The 16,563-nt window shown below is 45.0% G+C and overlaps 2 protein-coding genes across 2 annotated transcripts in view; one reads left to right on the top strand and one right to left on the bottom strand.

Annotated features, from left to right (window-relative positions):
- The window catches only part of T265_02518 (hypothetical protein), a gene marked incomplete at both ends in the record, with an annotated part of 34,226 nt that extends 33,122 nt beyond the window's left edge, over positions 1–1,104 (top strand). Inside the window, one exon of the mRNA XM_009166781.1 lies at positions 723–1,104. Within this exon, the coding sequence (XP_009165045.1) occupies positions 723–1,005 (283 nt within the window). The remainder of the gene's footprint in view (positions 1–722) is intronic.
- On the bottom strand, positions 203–16,043 carry T265_02519 (hypothetical protein; the record flags this gene model as incomplete). Its single annotated transcript, XM_009166782.1, has 7 exons — positions 203–298; positions 3,319–3,469; positions 5,606–5,787; positions 7,305–7,415; positions 9,947–9,981; positions 14,099–14,253; positions 15,779–16,043. 7 exons carry the CDS (start codon positions 15,853–15,855, stop codon positions 203–205), a joined length of 807 nt encoding a protein of 268 aa, XP_009165046.1.
- Between the last annotated feature and the right edge of the window lie 520 nt (positions 16,044–16,563).

Here is a 16,563-nt window from a genome sequence, read left to right as displayed (position 1 = left end):
CAGTCTTTATTATCAAAATATGCTTTCTGGTCCTCGAAGGAGGGACTAGTGTTGTATGCTGAAGTATCTGTGAATTCCGAGTCGTAGAGCTGCTGCAAAGGCTCGTAAATGTTCTGACTGCACCCGATTATACAATGGTTGGCAATCTTCTGCCTCGCCTCAATTCTCATCGGACCAAGAAGTACCCAATCAAGTAAGGTCCTCACGGCAAATGGCTAGTTTTTACCTCCCAACCGCCGATCGAATACCCAGTGGGTTTCGGATACGTCACACCCGAGAAGGGTTCTAAATTCACCCGCTTGTTATGGTACGCGCGGGCTCTCATCATTACAGCACGCAGCACTATGTGATGGTATGTGCGCTTTATCCTCTCTCTCTCTCTCTCTCTCTCTCTCTCTCTGTACCCTTTCTGATGGCGGGAAATAACGACACACTTCGAAGCTGCATATGGTGCAATTCGGATGTATGTACGCTTGGTCTGCCATAGAAATCAAACAGCTGAGCCGGTATGAATGAAATCCGAGCGGTGAAACGGAACGTCGCAGAGGTTAAAGTGATCGAATAGGTTGCTGTGTTATTTGCAAATGTAGATTTTTACATCAAAGCTTTAACTGGCGAAAAACACTTGCCTCCTACTATTCATGTAGCCCTTTCTCTTCCTTGATCACTGTATTCTGTTCCCGTCATTCGAAAGAACCATGACCTATTCGTTTACTCTTCAGTAACGGGGATTTGGATCCCTGGTCCGCCTTCGGGGTTCTAACGGACGACCAGGCTCCGGGGTGCAACGTCATTCGCATACCTTCCGGAGCGCATCACCTTGACCTGCGAGCGAAAAATGAACTTGATCCGCCGGACGTCGTTGATGCAAGGCAACGCGAGCTGCAGCACATCAAGAGCTGGATCGATGAGTGGCATGCCCAACCGAGGAACCTGCCCCGTAACCAAATGAATGTGGACGTGTTTTATTATTCCAAACTTCGTAATGATGCCGAATTTTTCTAAAGAACACACCATGCATTAACTTTAGTTGTCATTTTATCTTCATTTGGATTCATAAAATCATTTGAAGTTTGAGGGATGTATATGGAACGTTGACCTGTCTTTCGCATGTGTTCCTTTTAAGGTATAATAGTAAACACAAAGGGGGAAACACCAATGCGGCGCTTATCCCGGATTGACAAGCATGACCGTGCCAAGATGTGAACGCGAAAATTCTACGGATATCGTCACCGCTTTGAAATCAGTCAGAATATCTTAAACGTGCGCTGATGGAATCACGTAGCCAAACAGATCTTACGGTTTCAAATTCCGCTCTTCATCGCTTACGGGATGGAGAGTTCCACAGCAGATTGAACTTCGTTTATTGTGATAACACCTGAAGGACTACAGTACATCCAAATTCGAAGCTAAATCACACTCCAGTGTGTCCTTCAGGCTCAACACAGAGGAACTACGAGACCGTAACATTCTCGGATCTTAGACGAAGGAGATCGAAATGTCGGGAGTGGACTCGAGATGCGACCTCTCCTGGCTTAAAGTTTACGCCTATGCTCCCTCTCTTGTCCAGTTGACACTGAATTAATCTGAACCACCCATTTTACAATCGACTCAGCTTATCCTTATGGGACATACGATAATGCTTGAAACACAAGAACCGAAATACTTCCAACCTCCAGCCTTAACAGGTGCAGTAAAAATGTCAGAATATTCGGTTAAAAGCTACCGCTACGTCAGGTCCGGTTCAAACTGGTCACTAATTTTCCAGAAACAAATACGACCAGGAACTCAAGCTAGCTGAATGTTAAAAACGCGAACCTGCCAACCGGAAGGTTCGTGGCTCGTACCCAATCCAGGCTTATCGGATGTTCTCGTCTGTGTCTGGACAACCCGCAGTATATCAGCCTTCGTGTGGCAAGGCAGCTATGAACCCACAGGGTTACGGCTGAAATATTCATTCTTCTAATCTTGGACTGTTGCCGCGCTTCGTCGGAATACATAGCGAAAGCGGCAGTTCTGCGTCACTGGTCACCACTGCACTGCCCGTATTTCACTTAGCTACAGCCCTGCATTCAAACAACTACTCCGCCCCGTCCAAAAAAACCCCACAGTTAAGAGGTTGCGGTTGGAGCTAGCTCGTTTATGTCATTCGCCACGTACCTCTGTCACAACAAGCCGACTGACGAACATCCACAAGGCGGAAGTAGGATATCTTGACACATTAAAACTGTCTAGCAATTGGTTCGGTACATATGCCTCACCATTATTCAGTTGCATATGCCTCTTTCACACTCACAAAAACGGTTTTTGTGGACAGATGGTTGAATTTGGGTGCACGCAACTTCAGTTCTCCACAGTGGGACATTCACGACAGGTGTGACGGTGATACTACTGATGGGGAGGCACGCAAGGAGTGTATGTTGTCCGTGGAATTTCGCTTTGCGTCTCTTGAAAAGGGGTGATCTGTTGCGGAATCTGTGGAGTCGCTTTGTAGCGTTTGCTTGGATTTGAGCGACGAATGATTGGAGTCAATGTATATCCAGTAAAATTCAAGGAGACGCGTTCAGAAGATGGATGTCCAGTCTTTGTAAATAAGATGCAAATGAGAGTTTTGCATCTCTGTCCAATGGTCTGTAACCGGTCAGTTGGCATTTTCTAATAACCTCGCAACGAAGGTCCGAATATTCCCATCCTCAAAGGGTTGCGGCCATGGGATCTTCATCCTTGTCTTGGTGACGGCACCAAATGAAAGGAAGAAGGCCTTCGCTGCGGAATTTTTCTAGAATATGCCAACTGACCGGTTACAGACCATTATACAGGGATGCAAAACTCTCCTTTGCATCTTATTTACAAAAACTGGATATCCATCTTCTCCTTAACGAGTCTTCTTGAACTATCCTGGATATTTATTGACTCCGATCATTCGTCGCTCAAATCCAAGCAAACGTTACGAAGTGACTCCACAAATTCCGCAACAGATCTCCCCTTTTCAAGAGACGCAAAGCGAAATTCCACGAACAACACACTACTTGCGTGCCTCCCCATCAGTAGTATCACCGTTACCCTCAACGACTTAAGGACCGGTTAAAAGATTCCACATAACTTGATATTTTATCAAGGCAAGAGGGATTGGAACCCTTGATAGCGACATTCAATCAACAGGAAGATAGCCAGAAACAGTTGGGCAACGAAGCATTCTTCTGGGCAGATATGCACAGATAAACTCTCGGGGAAGGAAAGCGGTGAAGATCACGTCACATTTTGTGCAGGACGAAAAATCAGCAAGTCAAAAGTTTGTCAGACAAATCAGAAGATTACCAAAAGGGCGAAAACACTATAAACAAGAGCACAGGGGTAGGCAATCAAGATACGTTGATGCTGCATATCGAGTGCACGCACGAACAGTTTGCTTGCTGATATAGCACACCATAGGACTACTGCCACGGTGGCCACAATTCCCAGAAGATTTCTGAAAAAAAAACAGAAACAAGGAGTTAACCTCTGAAACTTCGGGTTGGAAGCACCACCACAAATGCTACTGCAAATTGTATTCACAATATGAACACAAAGGTGGCTCCTGAAGCGAACCTGGAGACGAAAACGTCCGCGAGCAATACGGAACATTTCTCACGAAGCTTTCCTTCTGGTGCTACATTTATTGGTATACTACAGATTAATCAAGTTCACACACTTCCGGTTAGACCGTATGTTTGGTAAGAACCGTGTAACTGCTCACAATTAATCAACCGGTAAGTACGACTCAACTTTGGACTAGGGACTACTGGCAGGAAATACACTACCTGTTTGCGCACAGTCCAGGTAGAATTTTGATAGCTAGCCTCTGAAACCAGGCATCATCAAGAATTGACACATGTAATGTTTTCAAAAACACCTAGCTTTTGTTCAGTAGCTTGGGCTAGCACAATCCTGTGCAACCTGAACGGCAACATGAGATTGTTGAGTAACGTCGAGGGTCGTAGTTTACTTCAAAACTAACTCCCTCCACATACCGAGTGACTCAAAGTGGTCGCAGTTGGAATTCATTGATTAGTAATGTCAAGATTGCTCTATTCTGTGTCGCACCTTAACAACAGTCGTTGAAGAAGCCAGAGTTTCATAGCCATTTTCAAACAGATGAATGAGTATAATTAATGACACTCCCAGGCCATTTGTTGCGGGCATGCCCTCGAGAAAGCATTGTTCCTCATTTCTACTCTTAGTTAAGATCATCTGTCGTTGGTGAGGAAAAGCGGATGAAAGGCATAATATAGGAGCCGTTTGAGCTCGGTTTGATGTGACTTTTGGGCCGAGATCGTAGACTGAATAGGCCTATGTTCAAAACTCGATCAGAAAATCGAAATCGTTTGGCTGTAACACCCTTAGGGTGCCCAGCTGCCATGCCATATGAAGGAGGCACGAGGGACGGAATACTGCCAGGGTGCTCAAGCCTAGACAGGGGAAGTCGAGAGGCAGAGGTGGGATTCGAACCACGGACCTTCCGGTCAGTAAATTCCACTCTAACCACTTGGTCCATCTCGATCAGAATGTTGCGAGAACGTTGCCCGTTTCCTGCTTGCTTTGCCCTAAGTAGCTAACCTGTTTGGCTGGCACGAAGTAATGTTCTTTAACAGATACGCCATAAGACAGCAACTATCCTACTTCAAGCCAGCCATACTCTCACGTAGAGTGCTTCCACCTAAATGGTGCAGCTTTCGGTGAGTAAAATTCTGTTGCTGGTATTTAAGAGCACCGCTAACTTCAGTTAATTTTTCAGCTGTATAGGAGGCGAGCCAGCTCATATGACCAACCCCATCAAAAGACACCCTTGAACGTCTTGGTTACACGGAAATACGAGATTTTAATAGCCATTCGATGCATCTCAATTGTGAACTCCCTCCCACAATGCCAGTTTTTGTCAATTTCTAGCCAAATGCGATCTCCTTTTTGATTGAATCAAGTTTGTAACTGTGAATCTCGATTTGTGTTGGTGTGCAGTATTCACCCAATGCACTGGATATGGGAGGTACGCCTTTCGAACATTCCTACCACGCATGAAGAGGTAAGTACTTTAGTTGGTGTCTTGAAAGCGTTTGGGACCAACATGGATAAGACGAAATTTGGTCGATCTCTTCGCGAGTTGTCTCCGGAGATGTAGACCTGTTTGGAGGCGTCCAACCACGTTATAGCGCCGTCACAGTAGTAACATACTAACTTTTTTGTGCCGTATTCTTATCACCAAATTTGAGGTAGTACCAGAGAGACCTCCCTTCCCAATTGGGACCAGTGAAACTTTTGAGTAGGCTTTGTTCGGAGTGGGAGGAACCATTTACTGTAAACAATCGATGCACATCGATAAGATCTTAAATGGCGATCAAGAGCTGGAAAACCGAGCGAACGAACCAACAAATAATCAATGCACTCGAGCTACCAAAATTCCACCACAGAGCTATTACTTAGCAAGGAACAATTCCTTTAAATTTTGGCCATATGCTGGGTCGGGAGTCAAACGTAAGGGGAGCAGACTCGGGGAAGAAAACAACTGAAGGGACAGAGAGTACCAGGCACAAAATTATGATAAAATAAACACTGTACACAGGAAACTCACGTGAGTGACATGAGGATACCAAGGGAGGATAGCAGACACATGGGCAACAAGCAATAGCCCAAAGTGGAAGCCACACGCGTTGGAGTGACGCCATTTGGTGTCATCATTGTGAGAAGGAGATAGATTCCAAGACAACCAAAAACGCCTAGACCGTAAATGTAGTTGAAGTGGACTTTGCCCGCCTATGCAAAACAAAGGAACCAAATCAAATTTACTGGAACTGGCAGAAAACGGACGAAGCAAAAGGAGAGTGTAGACATTTCTGAAAACAGTTTGTAGGTCAACACCTCTAAGCAGTACACAAATATTTTCCACAGAATGGAACGAAAGGGCCCTCGTAATCGACTGGCGCTTCAGAAACTGTTGACGAAACCATATACATCCGTCAGTGAAAGGTATGATACGTTGGAGAACGAACAATCAACCCTATGATAGCATCACGCGTATTCAAATTGTTCGGTTAGGCCATGCACTTCAAAATGGTACATCTTCATGAGGCGTTAGCGACTCCAAGTAAGCTTTTGCGGATATTTAACTGCCACCATTTTGTCCGGCGGCAACATACTTAACACCGGTTGTACTAAGTTGGTGTAACTTTTGTCCCTAAACCAGAGGACAAGACTAGTAGAGTATTGGATATATTGTACTAAGCTACCGTTTTCGATCATAATGTGTAGTCCCCCGCAAAAGAGCGACTCCGCGCCGACAGGTGTCAGCCGGATTAGTACCAAGCAAGGCTCAACACGAAGTATTTATTGCGAATGATCACCACTCGTTAAGTGAAGCCGCTAGCGCCTTTTTTCTGCACCCAAAACCTACTTCTCTTGTGCACTACATGCCTAGAACCATGAATCATTGTTGGGGCTGTCTAACCCGGCTAGTGCAATGGTCGTATCCATTCATATGCTCACTGACATTGAGGTCTCTTCAGATGTGTGACCTGACCCCCGAACTTATTCACGACTTTCGGTAACAGACGTGAAGACACTGACCTTGGAGGACTAAATCAGTTCAGTGCAAGAGGACAATGTGAATACAAGTTGGCGGGAATTTGGAAGACAGATTATGCTATCCGTGCTTAGGGTGGACAAACGAATCAAGTGGGATTTCCTCACTGCAAAATCACTACCGAGCAAAGTAATCCTGCTGTCTCCTAAGTGCATACAAGATGCATGTTAGCCCGTATGCTCTTAACGAGTGCCTCAGACCGCTCAGCCACGCTGGGTGATAAAGCCAGCAGCTCATTACCATTTAGATGTGTCATTAATTTTGCATCCACGTTCTGGTTTTATGTTGTTACGTCGAAATCAAGAATCTAAATGTCGTTCAGCTGTAACCCACCTGCGCCTAGCTGCCATGCTACCCGAAGGAAGTACGAGGACCGAAATACTGCCGGACATGAACAGTTGAGATGCCAAGGTCGGAATGGAACCACAGACCCTCCGGTCAGTAAGTTTGTACCTTAACAACTGAGCCACCTAGAGCTCGAAGGTATAACATGGACTAAATATGCCCTGGGATTTTTGACGCACTGCGTTTACCTTGGTTGCAAAAAATCTACTACTTTTTATATGTTGCAGCGTTACGTACTGATGAGTAGACCTTAAAAACACGTTGGAAGGTTGCTCCCAGTGCACTGTGTCAATCCATCAGTGACAGTTCAAACGCAAAATCGGGTGAAGTTTCAACAAGCGCTTACCAACAGTAGTGTACAGCCGAATATTAGACAAAAAACCAACGGACCGGCTAAGTCAGCATCCTCCAATACCTCCTGGGAGCTTTCCTTATACGGTGCGAGAACGGCAAACGTCTGCAATAAACAGAATTGGAATTACATGAGCAGCAAAAGCATGGCCGAAAAAAAACAATGAATGAAACAGCTTCAGATCTGGCCCGAATCGGGGCCAAATGATACATCAGATCCGACAAAAGCCGAAGAAGCCATCCTCATATTAATATAGGGATGAGAAGAGGACAGTTGAAAGGCATTTTGAGAAAAGACTACCTAGTCATTCCAAATGAACAACCCAACCCTAAAGGAAGTATCGACTCATGTGCACTTTCAGGATCGCACGTGACATTATAGAGGAGAATACACCTGACAGCCCATCAAGTGTTTGAAGAAACTGGGTGCTGTAAGTGGATCTGACTGTGTGCCGTTCATCGCCCGTCTTAGAAGAAACCGAATCGACTGAGTCAAGCCTGGGTAGTGAAAAGGGAGATGTGCCCAGCTATTTCGGGATTGAATAGTGTAATACTACTAATAACAAAGGTTCAGCCGTAGCACCCATTCGGTGCCTAGCTGCCATGCCACCCGAATGAAGCACAAGAGCCCATATACTACCAGGTTTCCCAAGCCTAGACAGGAGCAGTCAAGTTGCTGAGGTTGGGCTCGAACCACGGACCCTCCGGTCCGCAGGCTGGCACCTTAACCAATGAGACATCTCGCGCTCATTGAGAATAATAGACTACGTGAAAGGCAGTCGTATGGCCTGGTGTCTGTGAGACACTGAAGTGGCTGCGGAAAACTAACAGCGAAACTACACTGTGATCGACAAGCCGACAACCGGGCATGGTACTGAGCAGTAGACACAGTGAAGAATAAAAAGGACCAGGGAACGAAGCAAAAGGCTGGTGGATGTCAAGGAACAAATTTATGAGCTTTCTTCTGTCTAGGTTTGGGTGCCCTCTCAATACCCCAGGCCGCATATATGTACAGCAGCGAAGCATGATCGTTGGACGCTATTGTGCTATCGATGGTGCTAGGGAAGACCAAGCTACCTTTGCATCCCTATAGTAGTTTTCTTGGGTTCATGCACTGTTCGTCAAATCCGACTTAACATCTTTGGATCAGCCAACGTCTCCAGGCACCAATGCCTGTTCGGCTCCATCAAAAAAGGATACTTCTATCGACAGACTGACCAAACAGCCTAATATCAGCTCCTCAACAAAAATGCACCTCTGCTAACGGAGACTCCGGTCTCATCATCAAGCACAAATGCGGGGCATTCGTGTGGGAAATAGGATGATGCAGGCGACGAACAAGTCACTTGTGTTGTTCATTTTCAAAAAGACGTCCGGAACAAACACTGCAAGCATAGGGGGAAATCGACAGCATATTGTTGCGGTACGATCTCTGACGTACAGTTTGTTTGACAAGATGATATACAGCGCCGTGGTTCAACCGTCAGAACAGGTTATTTGCGTTTCATATTTTCCGACTTTGGTGGCCGGTTGGGCTTTGTCTCGCACGACAAACTTACAAAAAAGGCACGCCTGCAGTTGCCACGAGGATGGTAGGACAGCTTTTTGCTTGCGAACAAGCAAATGTTTGAGATATCAACATGATGCAGGATTCTATTTGGTATGAGTGACCTGGAGAGTAATTTGAAGTAAATGTCTCCTCCGCCTTGCTAATATTTGTCCGACAAAACTCCAGCCAGCTTTTTCGTGTAGCAATGGTTAGTTGATCACGGGAACCATCACTCCTTGGAAAAACGTCTGGAATCAGGCCATACATTTGAAATAAAAGGCGAAATACGAAATGGGTATACTCTCCTAAACATAGAATATGCGAAACATATTACATTAGGAGCAGCACCATCGTTGAGCGAACACTGAACAATCCAAATCACTGGACAGAAATAGAACCAGAGACCACGAACAATCGAGAAATTATGCTCCCCTCTGTCGCTATTTAACAAAACTCTGACTTGAGTTCACGAAGATGCTGGCACCAAGCGGGAGTAACCAATAATCCAAGTGCTCCGCGGAAGATTCAATAGTGAGAGAACGAAGAGGGATAGGGATGACCGAAGCCGTCTCAAAGTCTGGGTCCGACAGCCTTTCTGCGGTCCTGCATGTTGGATTGGGGGATCGTTCAGCTGTAGCACCCTTTTGGTGCCCATCTGCCATGCCACCCGAAGAAAGCACGAGGGCCCACATACTGCCAGGCTGCCCAAGCCTGAACACGAGCAGTCAAGGTGCTGAGTTTGGGTTCGAACCACAAACCTTCCCGTCCGCAAGCTGGCGCCTTAACTACTGAGCTACCTTGGCTTGACTGTGCATAGTTCTCCTGTGTAATAAGCAAGGTGCACTTGCCTACGAAAAATTTTGGTACTGTTTAAGGATGGAACCCGTTACAAACCTCCGGGAAAGCTATAAAATATTAACAAAACTGGATCTCCTTATCATACCAGTCTAATAATGTAATAAGTACGTATATATAAAGAGGAAACACGACAAGCAGCATTACAAAACCATGTACTAACTAACCAGTCAAAACTGATGACAAGAAAATCTCGTAAATTTATTTTAAAAGGATGTAAACATTAGGCCTACCTTTCCTGTAATGTGACTGAAATTGATTCCCAGCTCTGACAGAAAGAAAGGATAAATTGGAACAGTGGGTTAGGAGTAAATACCATCAAGGATCAACCAGCGCAATAATCAATACAGAGAAATTATGGAGTTGGAAAGCAACAAAATATACAAAGTATAGTTCATCTGATAATTGCCAACGGGATAAACATAAAGCAAAAAGATTTCAAGCATCACCATTCGGGACTTCACTGCTAATCTCAGTTACTCCTCGGCTCGAAAAGCACACGAACAAGGCCCGATTTTTCTGTTGCCAAGATCATCTAATAAGGACCTTTGTGTTGTTGGATTAACTGGTGTTAACAAGATTCATTGACTCTTTCCGTTGATGAACGGAAATTGCACTATCATCCGTTAGAAACCCTGCAAGGCTATAACGCTGGCAGAAGGGCGTGAAAGAGATCACGAAAGGTTTGGGTTTTGCTGGTGTTGTATGCCTTCCAGGGTGGGGTCTCTGTGACCCTGCCTGTGATTATTGTTGTAGGGCAGTGAAGCATCAGTGCCAAAACTGATGTTGCTGTCTCTGATGATGATGATAATGGGGAAGGTGCCGATATTCGACCAATCAATTAGTCAGTCTAAGAACAAGTACCACGGTTATGCTGCTTACAGCTGCTAAGGTTTCGTTCACCGAAATGTGAGTGGTGAAGGAATATCCATTGAAGACATTAAAGAAGATGGCCTAATCGGTAATTTGGTGTTGAATTGTTCTGGTTGCCTGATGAATCGGAACACTGTGTACCTTTGTGTGTTTAAGGAGATAACTTGGAAGCTAGAGCGCTACTGACCGCGTGACTAAATTATGTCTGTCGGTGGCAAAGAGTTGGGTCCTAAGGTACACAATCCAGGGAGCGGTAGTTGTCAACTCAACTGAGTTTCCTGCTCAGGGCTTTCATATTTCGCAACCAGGTCACTGACTGTCGGCCCTTCGATTGTCCCTAATGAGTACAGGGTTGAGTAAAAGGGCTTTGTGAGGTAGACGGTCCTCTCACATGTAAAATACATGTTCTAGACGATACACGGCGCCTAACTAGACTGTCTATTCCGGGGGAGGAATTATGCCAGCTGGTGTGCCTCAGCATTGCTTGTATGCTGTCAGACACGGGTAATGCCTCGGAGATGCAGGTCGCCAAACACAAGGTCTCATGGATCTTCTGCGCATTAGCATCACACTCCTCGTCCATAAAACCCTATGGAAGGCACTGCCAGTGTATACTCTGCTCCTGGCAGATACGGTAGCGTCAGCCTGGCACCATAGGTAAGTAAAAGTAGTGCTTCCATTCATAGGATTTAGCAGATTAGACGATATTTATACAACTGCTCAGGTGGGTTTATCTCGCTTATCTAAAGTTTGTTATGAAAGTGAGACTCATCTTCACGTTGTCGAGGGATTCAGACAAAGAGCGAGCTCCAAGAAGTCCGTCTTTTTAATCAGTACCTCGTGCTTTTCTTGAATGGCGCACGGGCCATGAACTCGATTTACTTTAGCTTAGGTAAAACGTTTAAGGCTGCTGGACGTTCTTGCTGAATAAAGTGATACTCCACAACAATAGACACTGCCAATCAGCGTCTGAGACCGAACGGTCAAGTATTCAGACTACCATCCGGAAGGTTGAGGGTTAGAAAACGCGCACTGCTGATGATTTGCAATAGAGATGAAATAGCCGTACAGTGCTTCTCAGTTTTTAGCATGGATTGACTCCTCTTACAGAACAACGTCTGGACTGCATGACTAGCACAACTGTTCTAACTTTCCAAATCAACCACTGCAGCCGTTCTGAGGTGGTTCAGTGCTTTCTTGATAGCTGTCGTCAAAAGATATTGGTAACACGAAAGTCATGTACAGTCCCACTCCGTATGATGAATTCCGCTAACCCATTTGCTCACTCAAAGTGTAGGTATGATAAACTGAACTCGTACCAAGCCATTGCACTATATAGTGTGCACCGCACTAAGGTGGTACATTGTCCTGGATTGTCTTCACCTTGTTGAAACTCAGGGTTGATATGAGTTCAAATGCTGTTCATTCAACTCTAAGTGCCGTAGCCAAGCCTAATCAATTCCACTTAAATACTAATAGTGAAGAACACTGTACAGGTGTCCACTACTACCCGTAATATTACCATGACTTCTGAAAGGGGTATGGCCAAGTGAAGCGTAACAAAATAAGAAAGCAAACGACACGGATCAGTTGCAAGTACAGTAAGGTTAGAGAAAGTGGGAGAATGACTGGCGCATTACAAAGCGCAGAAGACTTCAATGAGCATAGTGAAACGCATCCGTTTGACTTAATCAGTAATAACAGCATGTTCCCATCAAGTTGCAACCACTATCTCACTAAACGAACACTGATGGGACACCAGAGAAGCGATCTACTTTAGAGATAACAACTGACAATCTGGGTTTAAGTTTGGTGTTAAAGATATGCTTCTGAGTAGCAGTGGCTTCTTTAACGAAACAGTGGTGCCATTAAAAAACTCCCAAAACAAGGACACCTCCACATAGAAGCCCTACTCGCTTTCTGTAAATCCACCACTAGGAAACTCTAATTCTTGTTCTCCCTACCAGAGAGCAATTTGCGCTCGCAAACCAGAGAACATGATGGCAGTTTAGTTCTGTTTAGGTGCAAGATAACATATCCAGGAGTGGTTAAATGGCCAGCCTGAATTGTAGCAATCGCGAGAAGTCCTATGGAACACCGGCTCAAAGATGACTGGCACAGCTGTTCTAAGCAACGCTAGGAACACCTCAAATCCCAAAGTCCTAATGTCCAGTGATCGCTGAGTGGTTTCTCGTTTGGTTTTACTAGCCTACAACGTTAAGCACAATTGAATATTCCAGTCCGTCAATAATGATGATTGTGATAGGCAGATCATTCAAGAGTATCGAAGATAATTTTCTCAAAATATATTGTAATTAGAAGGGGCCGCAATATACCACCGCCAAGCCTCCCGTCGAGGAGCAACCACATAATTGGGGAGAGATTCAAACACCAGTTTTGGAAGTTCAAATATGTATCTTGTCCAATGCTAACAATAGGGTGCCCACGAACTCCACATAGACGTAAAGGTAGACACCATAGGTGAATCCTGTTAGAACATGTTGCGCTTGGAGACGACAACCCTACTTCCAGGGCTATAATCAACCGGATTCTGTCTATCTGAAGAATACGGTACGGCTATTCTAGCCTATTACGCCAGAAAAAATGCACAAATATCAGTGGTTCAGCTTGTTCACACCCAGCTGGAGATAATGACCTTGCAGTTAATCGGAATACACAAATGTGAGGTTGAACAAATGTGAGGTGCTGATCAGGTATCCGACCAGTAGACTAGCTTGAGGGCGAGATGGCCCAGTGGTTAGAGCGCGAATTTATTGACCGAAAGTTCAGTGGTTCGAACCCGACCTGTACATCTCGACTTCCCCCGTTTAGGCTTGGACAGTCTGGCAGTATTCTAGCCCTCGCGCTTCCTTTGAGTGGCATGGTAGCTAGACACCGAAGAAGTGCTACAAATGAAAAAAATTTTACAGTGAGAAACTTCCAAGTGCCGTCGAAAAGTTCTGAGACGACCGATAAAACAACTCGAAAGAAAGCGACAGAATGAATAAACGAGCTCTCGAGACTAGGGAAAAAGTATTACTCCGATGGATAAAATTTAACAAGTGAACATTTTGGTCCCGCACAACGCGGTACATTTGTTCTCCGTTGTCAAAAGTTTGTTTGAAACGTGGTCGGATAAATAGGGAAGGCTCTGAAACACACATAGGCACAACAAATTTCTCACAAAAACTTACCAAACGATCCAAAGACCATTCATGCTGCCAAATAAAACAGGTGGCCAAAACGACTTTATCTAACGAAGGACCAGTTCAGCCCTATCCTACCGCAATCCTTACTACGAAGCACTGTAATCCGAAGTGGGAAACATGGTGCTCAGACAAACAAGGTCGTCTAAAGCACACTTATATGTTACCGTCACCTCGAACGGATATCATTTGTGGCGAATACGAGCTGGATCTACACAGAGAACATGCTAACGGGCACCGATTGAATTGTATGAAACTGGACAAGTGGTTAACACAGAGATAAAATAAGCTACCATCCGAAACTACCTTCCAACAATGGAGGTTCATTCTCGTAATCTTCGACATCTTCGACATGTTTGTTCGCCGGCCCCGGTGTGAAATAATCGCCAGGGAACGCCGTAGGATAGTCTTGAGATGATGCAGCACCAGGTGCGGATGTATATGAGAACTGACTGAACTGCCTGGAAAAAAGTGAAGGAGAAGACTGAATTGGGAACAGTGCTGAGGATTTACTAGCAAAAACTTCTTAGGAATACGACTTACAGTCTCATCGAACCAACATATGGCACGGCAGTTGTCCGAACCGAATATTTGCTTTTTTTGAGTGACCTTCCGGCAATCCTTGAAACAAAGGACTAGATACAGTCGTCTCTATGTGTTTATCGAACCCGACCTCTACCTGTCGACTTCCCTTGTCTATGCTTGGGCAACCTGGCAATATACCAGTCCTCGTGCTTTCTTCGAGTGGCATGGCAACTAGACACCAAAAGAGTGTTACAGCTGAACATTTATCGGGAATTATCTGTCCCCCAACGAGCCTAACAGCAGACGCAGCCCGTTCACGAAAACAACTTTTGGAGAACTACTTTGCCAAGTGCCCGTCGACAGTTTATTATATACTTCGTTCCAGTCAGCACTAGATCTAACAGAAAGGACAAAACCGAAGTTTGGACAGATGTATCTGGAACTGTAGAAAATCGGCCAGAAAAGTCACTCACTATTGACCACCCCGTTAACAATTTGGTATCCATCCCTACCACACATCACCAGACTCCCTGTTTCACACGACTGTGGAATAAACTGCACTGAGGCCGCACATACTATACTTAGAAAGGCAAGCTGACATCCGTCCCAGAGTTACAAACGAGTGGAGTTGGCAAAAGCCACTTTGGCCAAATCGATTCAAGCAGTGGTGTCTTTCGTAAGTTGGCCGGGAGTGGTGTAAACGTCCAGGTAGACGATTCTCGCAACCACATCAAAAGGATCATCCATCAATGCCAAAGGAGTTGTAATGTGTCAAGCTCAAACCAACATTAGTGCACACCAGTAACGAAATGAACTATTTATCCGTCGCTCTTAAATGAACAGGCACACAGGCATTAGCCTCTCCCATGCCTATGATTGTAAATAAGTAACAATAAAAAATAATTGTTTATCTGGTGGTCGTTGGCTTGTTTGATGAGCTGAGCGATTCGATTGAAAACGTTTCATCACCAATCGAGGTGACAGCATCAGTGCGTTATTGGGGAGCGTAGTAGTGCGTAGCGGTGGGTTGTTTTGGAACCACTGACCTGGTTAGTAAGTTCGCGCCCTAACCACTGAGCCAACTCGAGATCCAGCACACAGAAATTGAATTTTCAGCTTACCGACAAAACAGTGGTAACTGTACCCTATCTGGATGGCAACGATTATCCGGTAAACAGCTATTAAAAATAACTTCATTAACTCCTAGTTACTCAACAACCGGATGTGTCTACATGATCTTGCAGTCGCATATGATTTTTCTGTGTGAAAAATGAGATGCTAGTACCCAACGGTACAGAGGAAACCCTCTCTCTCCATCTCTTCGAGTCCACACTCGTAAATTGATGTTGCAATTGACAGAATATGCAATGAAACGAAAATGAGGAGGTAAGTAGATACAGAGTAGTCATCGACGACGTGTAGTTTAGGCTCACATTAAACTGAGGTCTAAAACCAACTTACATATCACCAGGGCTGAAATAATTGGGTTGAAAATGTTCGGAAGATGGGGGCACCGGTGGATATTGGCCGTAGTCCATTGGTTGTTAGTTAAAACAGTCTGGAACGGTCTAGAATGAAGTCCGCAAATATAAAAGCAAATGAAAATAGATGTACAAGGTAAAAGAACGCGGTAAATGAATATGAATGAAGATCGATGTTCAATATACCGATGACATGCATACAACCTTCACTAATCTCAGGTGGTGTTGATGCTTGTGAGGAGTAAACTTTGCAAAAGCCTAGACGCGACAGAATCAGAAAGGAAAACGTCGATAACCAGTAGTGTGGGGAAAAGGAGGGAAACATGTGGGGCATCCAAGAAAGCAAAGTCAGAAAGTATCTCCATCACACAGTTTGTCAGGAGGTCCCCGACCCGGTTCACCAAGCCGCAAACTGGTGATTTGGTGATCACGTCACCATAACATATACGACAAGATAGTGTGAAATGTTATTTTGGCTTCGCCAAAAACGACCAAGCAAAATACTAAAGTGTAATAGGCAAACCAACGGTCACCAGTGGAGTGCTTGTGCCCAGATTCATGCTCATTGTTCAGGAGCCGTTTCTCCGGAGTCCAAATTAATTCCAAAACCATGGATGAATAGTCGTTCAGATGTAGCACTTCTTCGCTGCCTAGCTGCCGTGCGACCCGACGGAGGCACGAGAGCTGCCAGGTTGCCCAAGCCTAGACAGGGGAAATCGAGAGGCAGAGGTCGTATTCGAACCATGGACTTTCCGGTCAGTAAAC

This window comes from Opisthorchis viverrini, assembly GCF_000715545.1.
Source record: "Opisthorchis viverrini unplaced genomic scaffold opera_v5_32, whole genome shotgun sequence".
NCBI classification, from domain to species: Eukaryota; Metazoa; Platyhelminthes; class Trematoda; order Opisthorchiida; family Opisthorchiidae; genus Opisthorchis; species Opisthorchis viverrini.
Note: the sequence above shows the minus strand (reverse complement) of the source record. Positions and strands in the feature narration are given on the sequence as shown.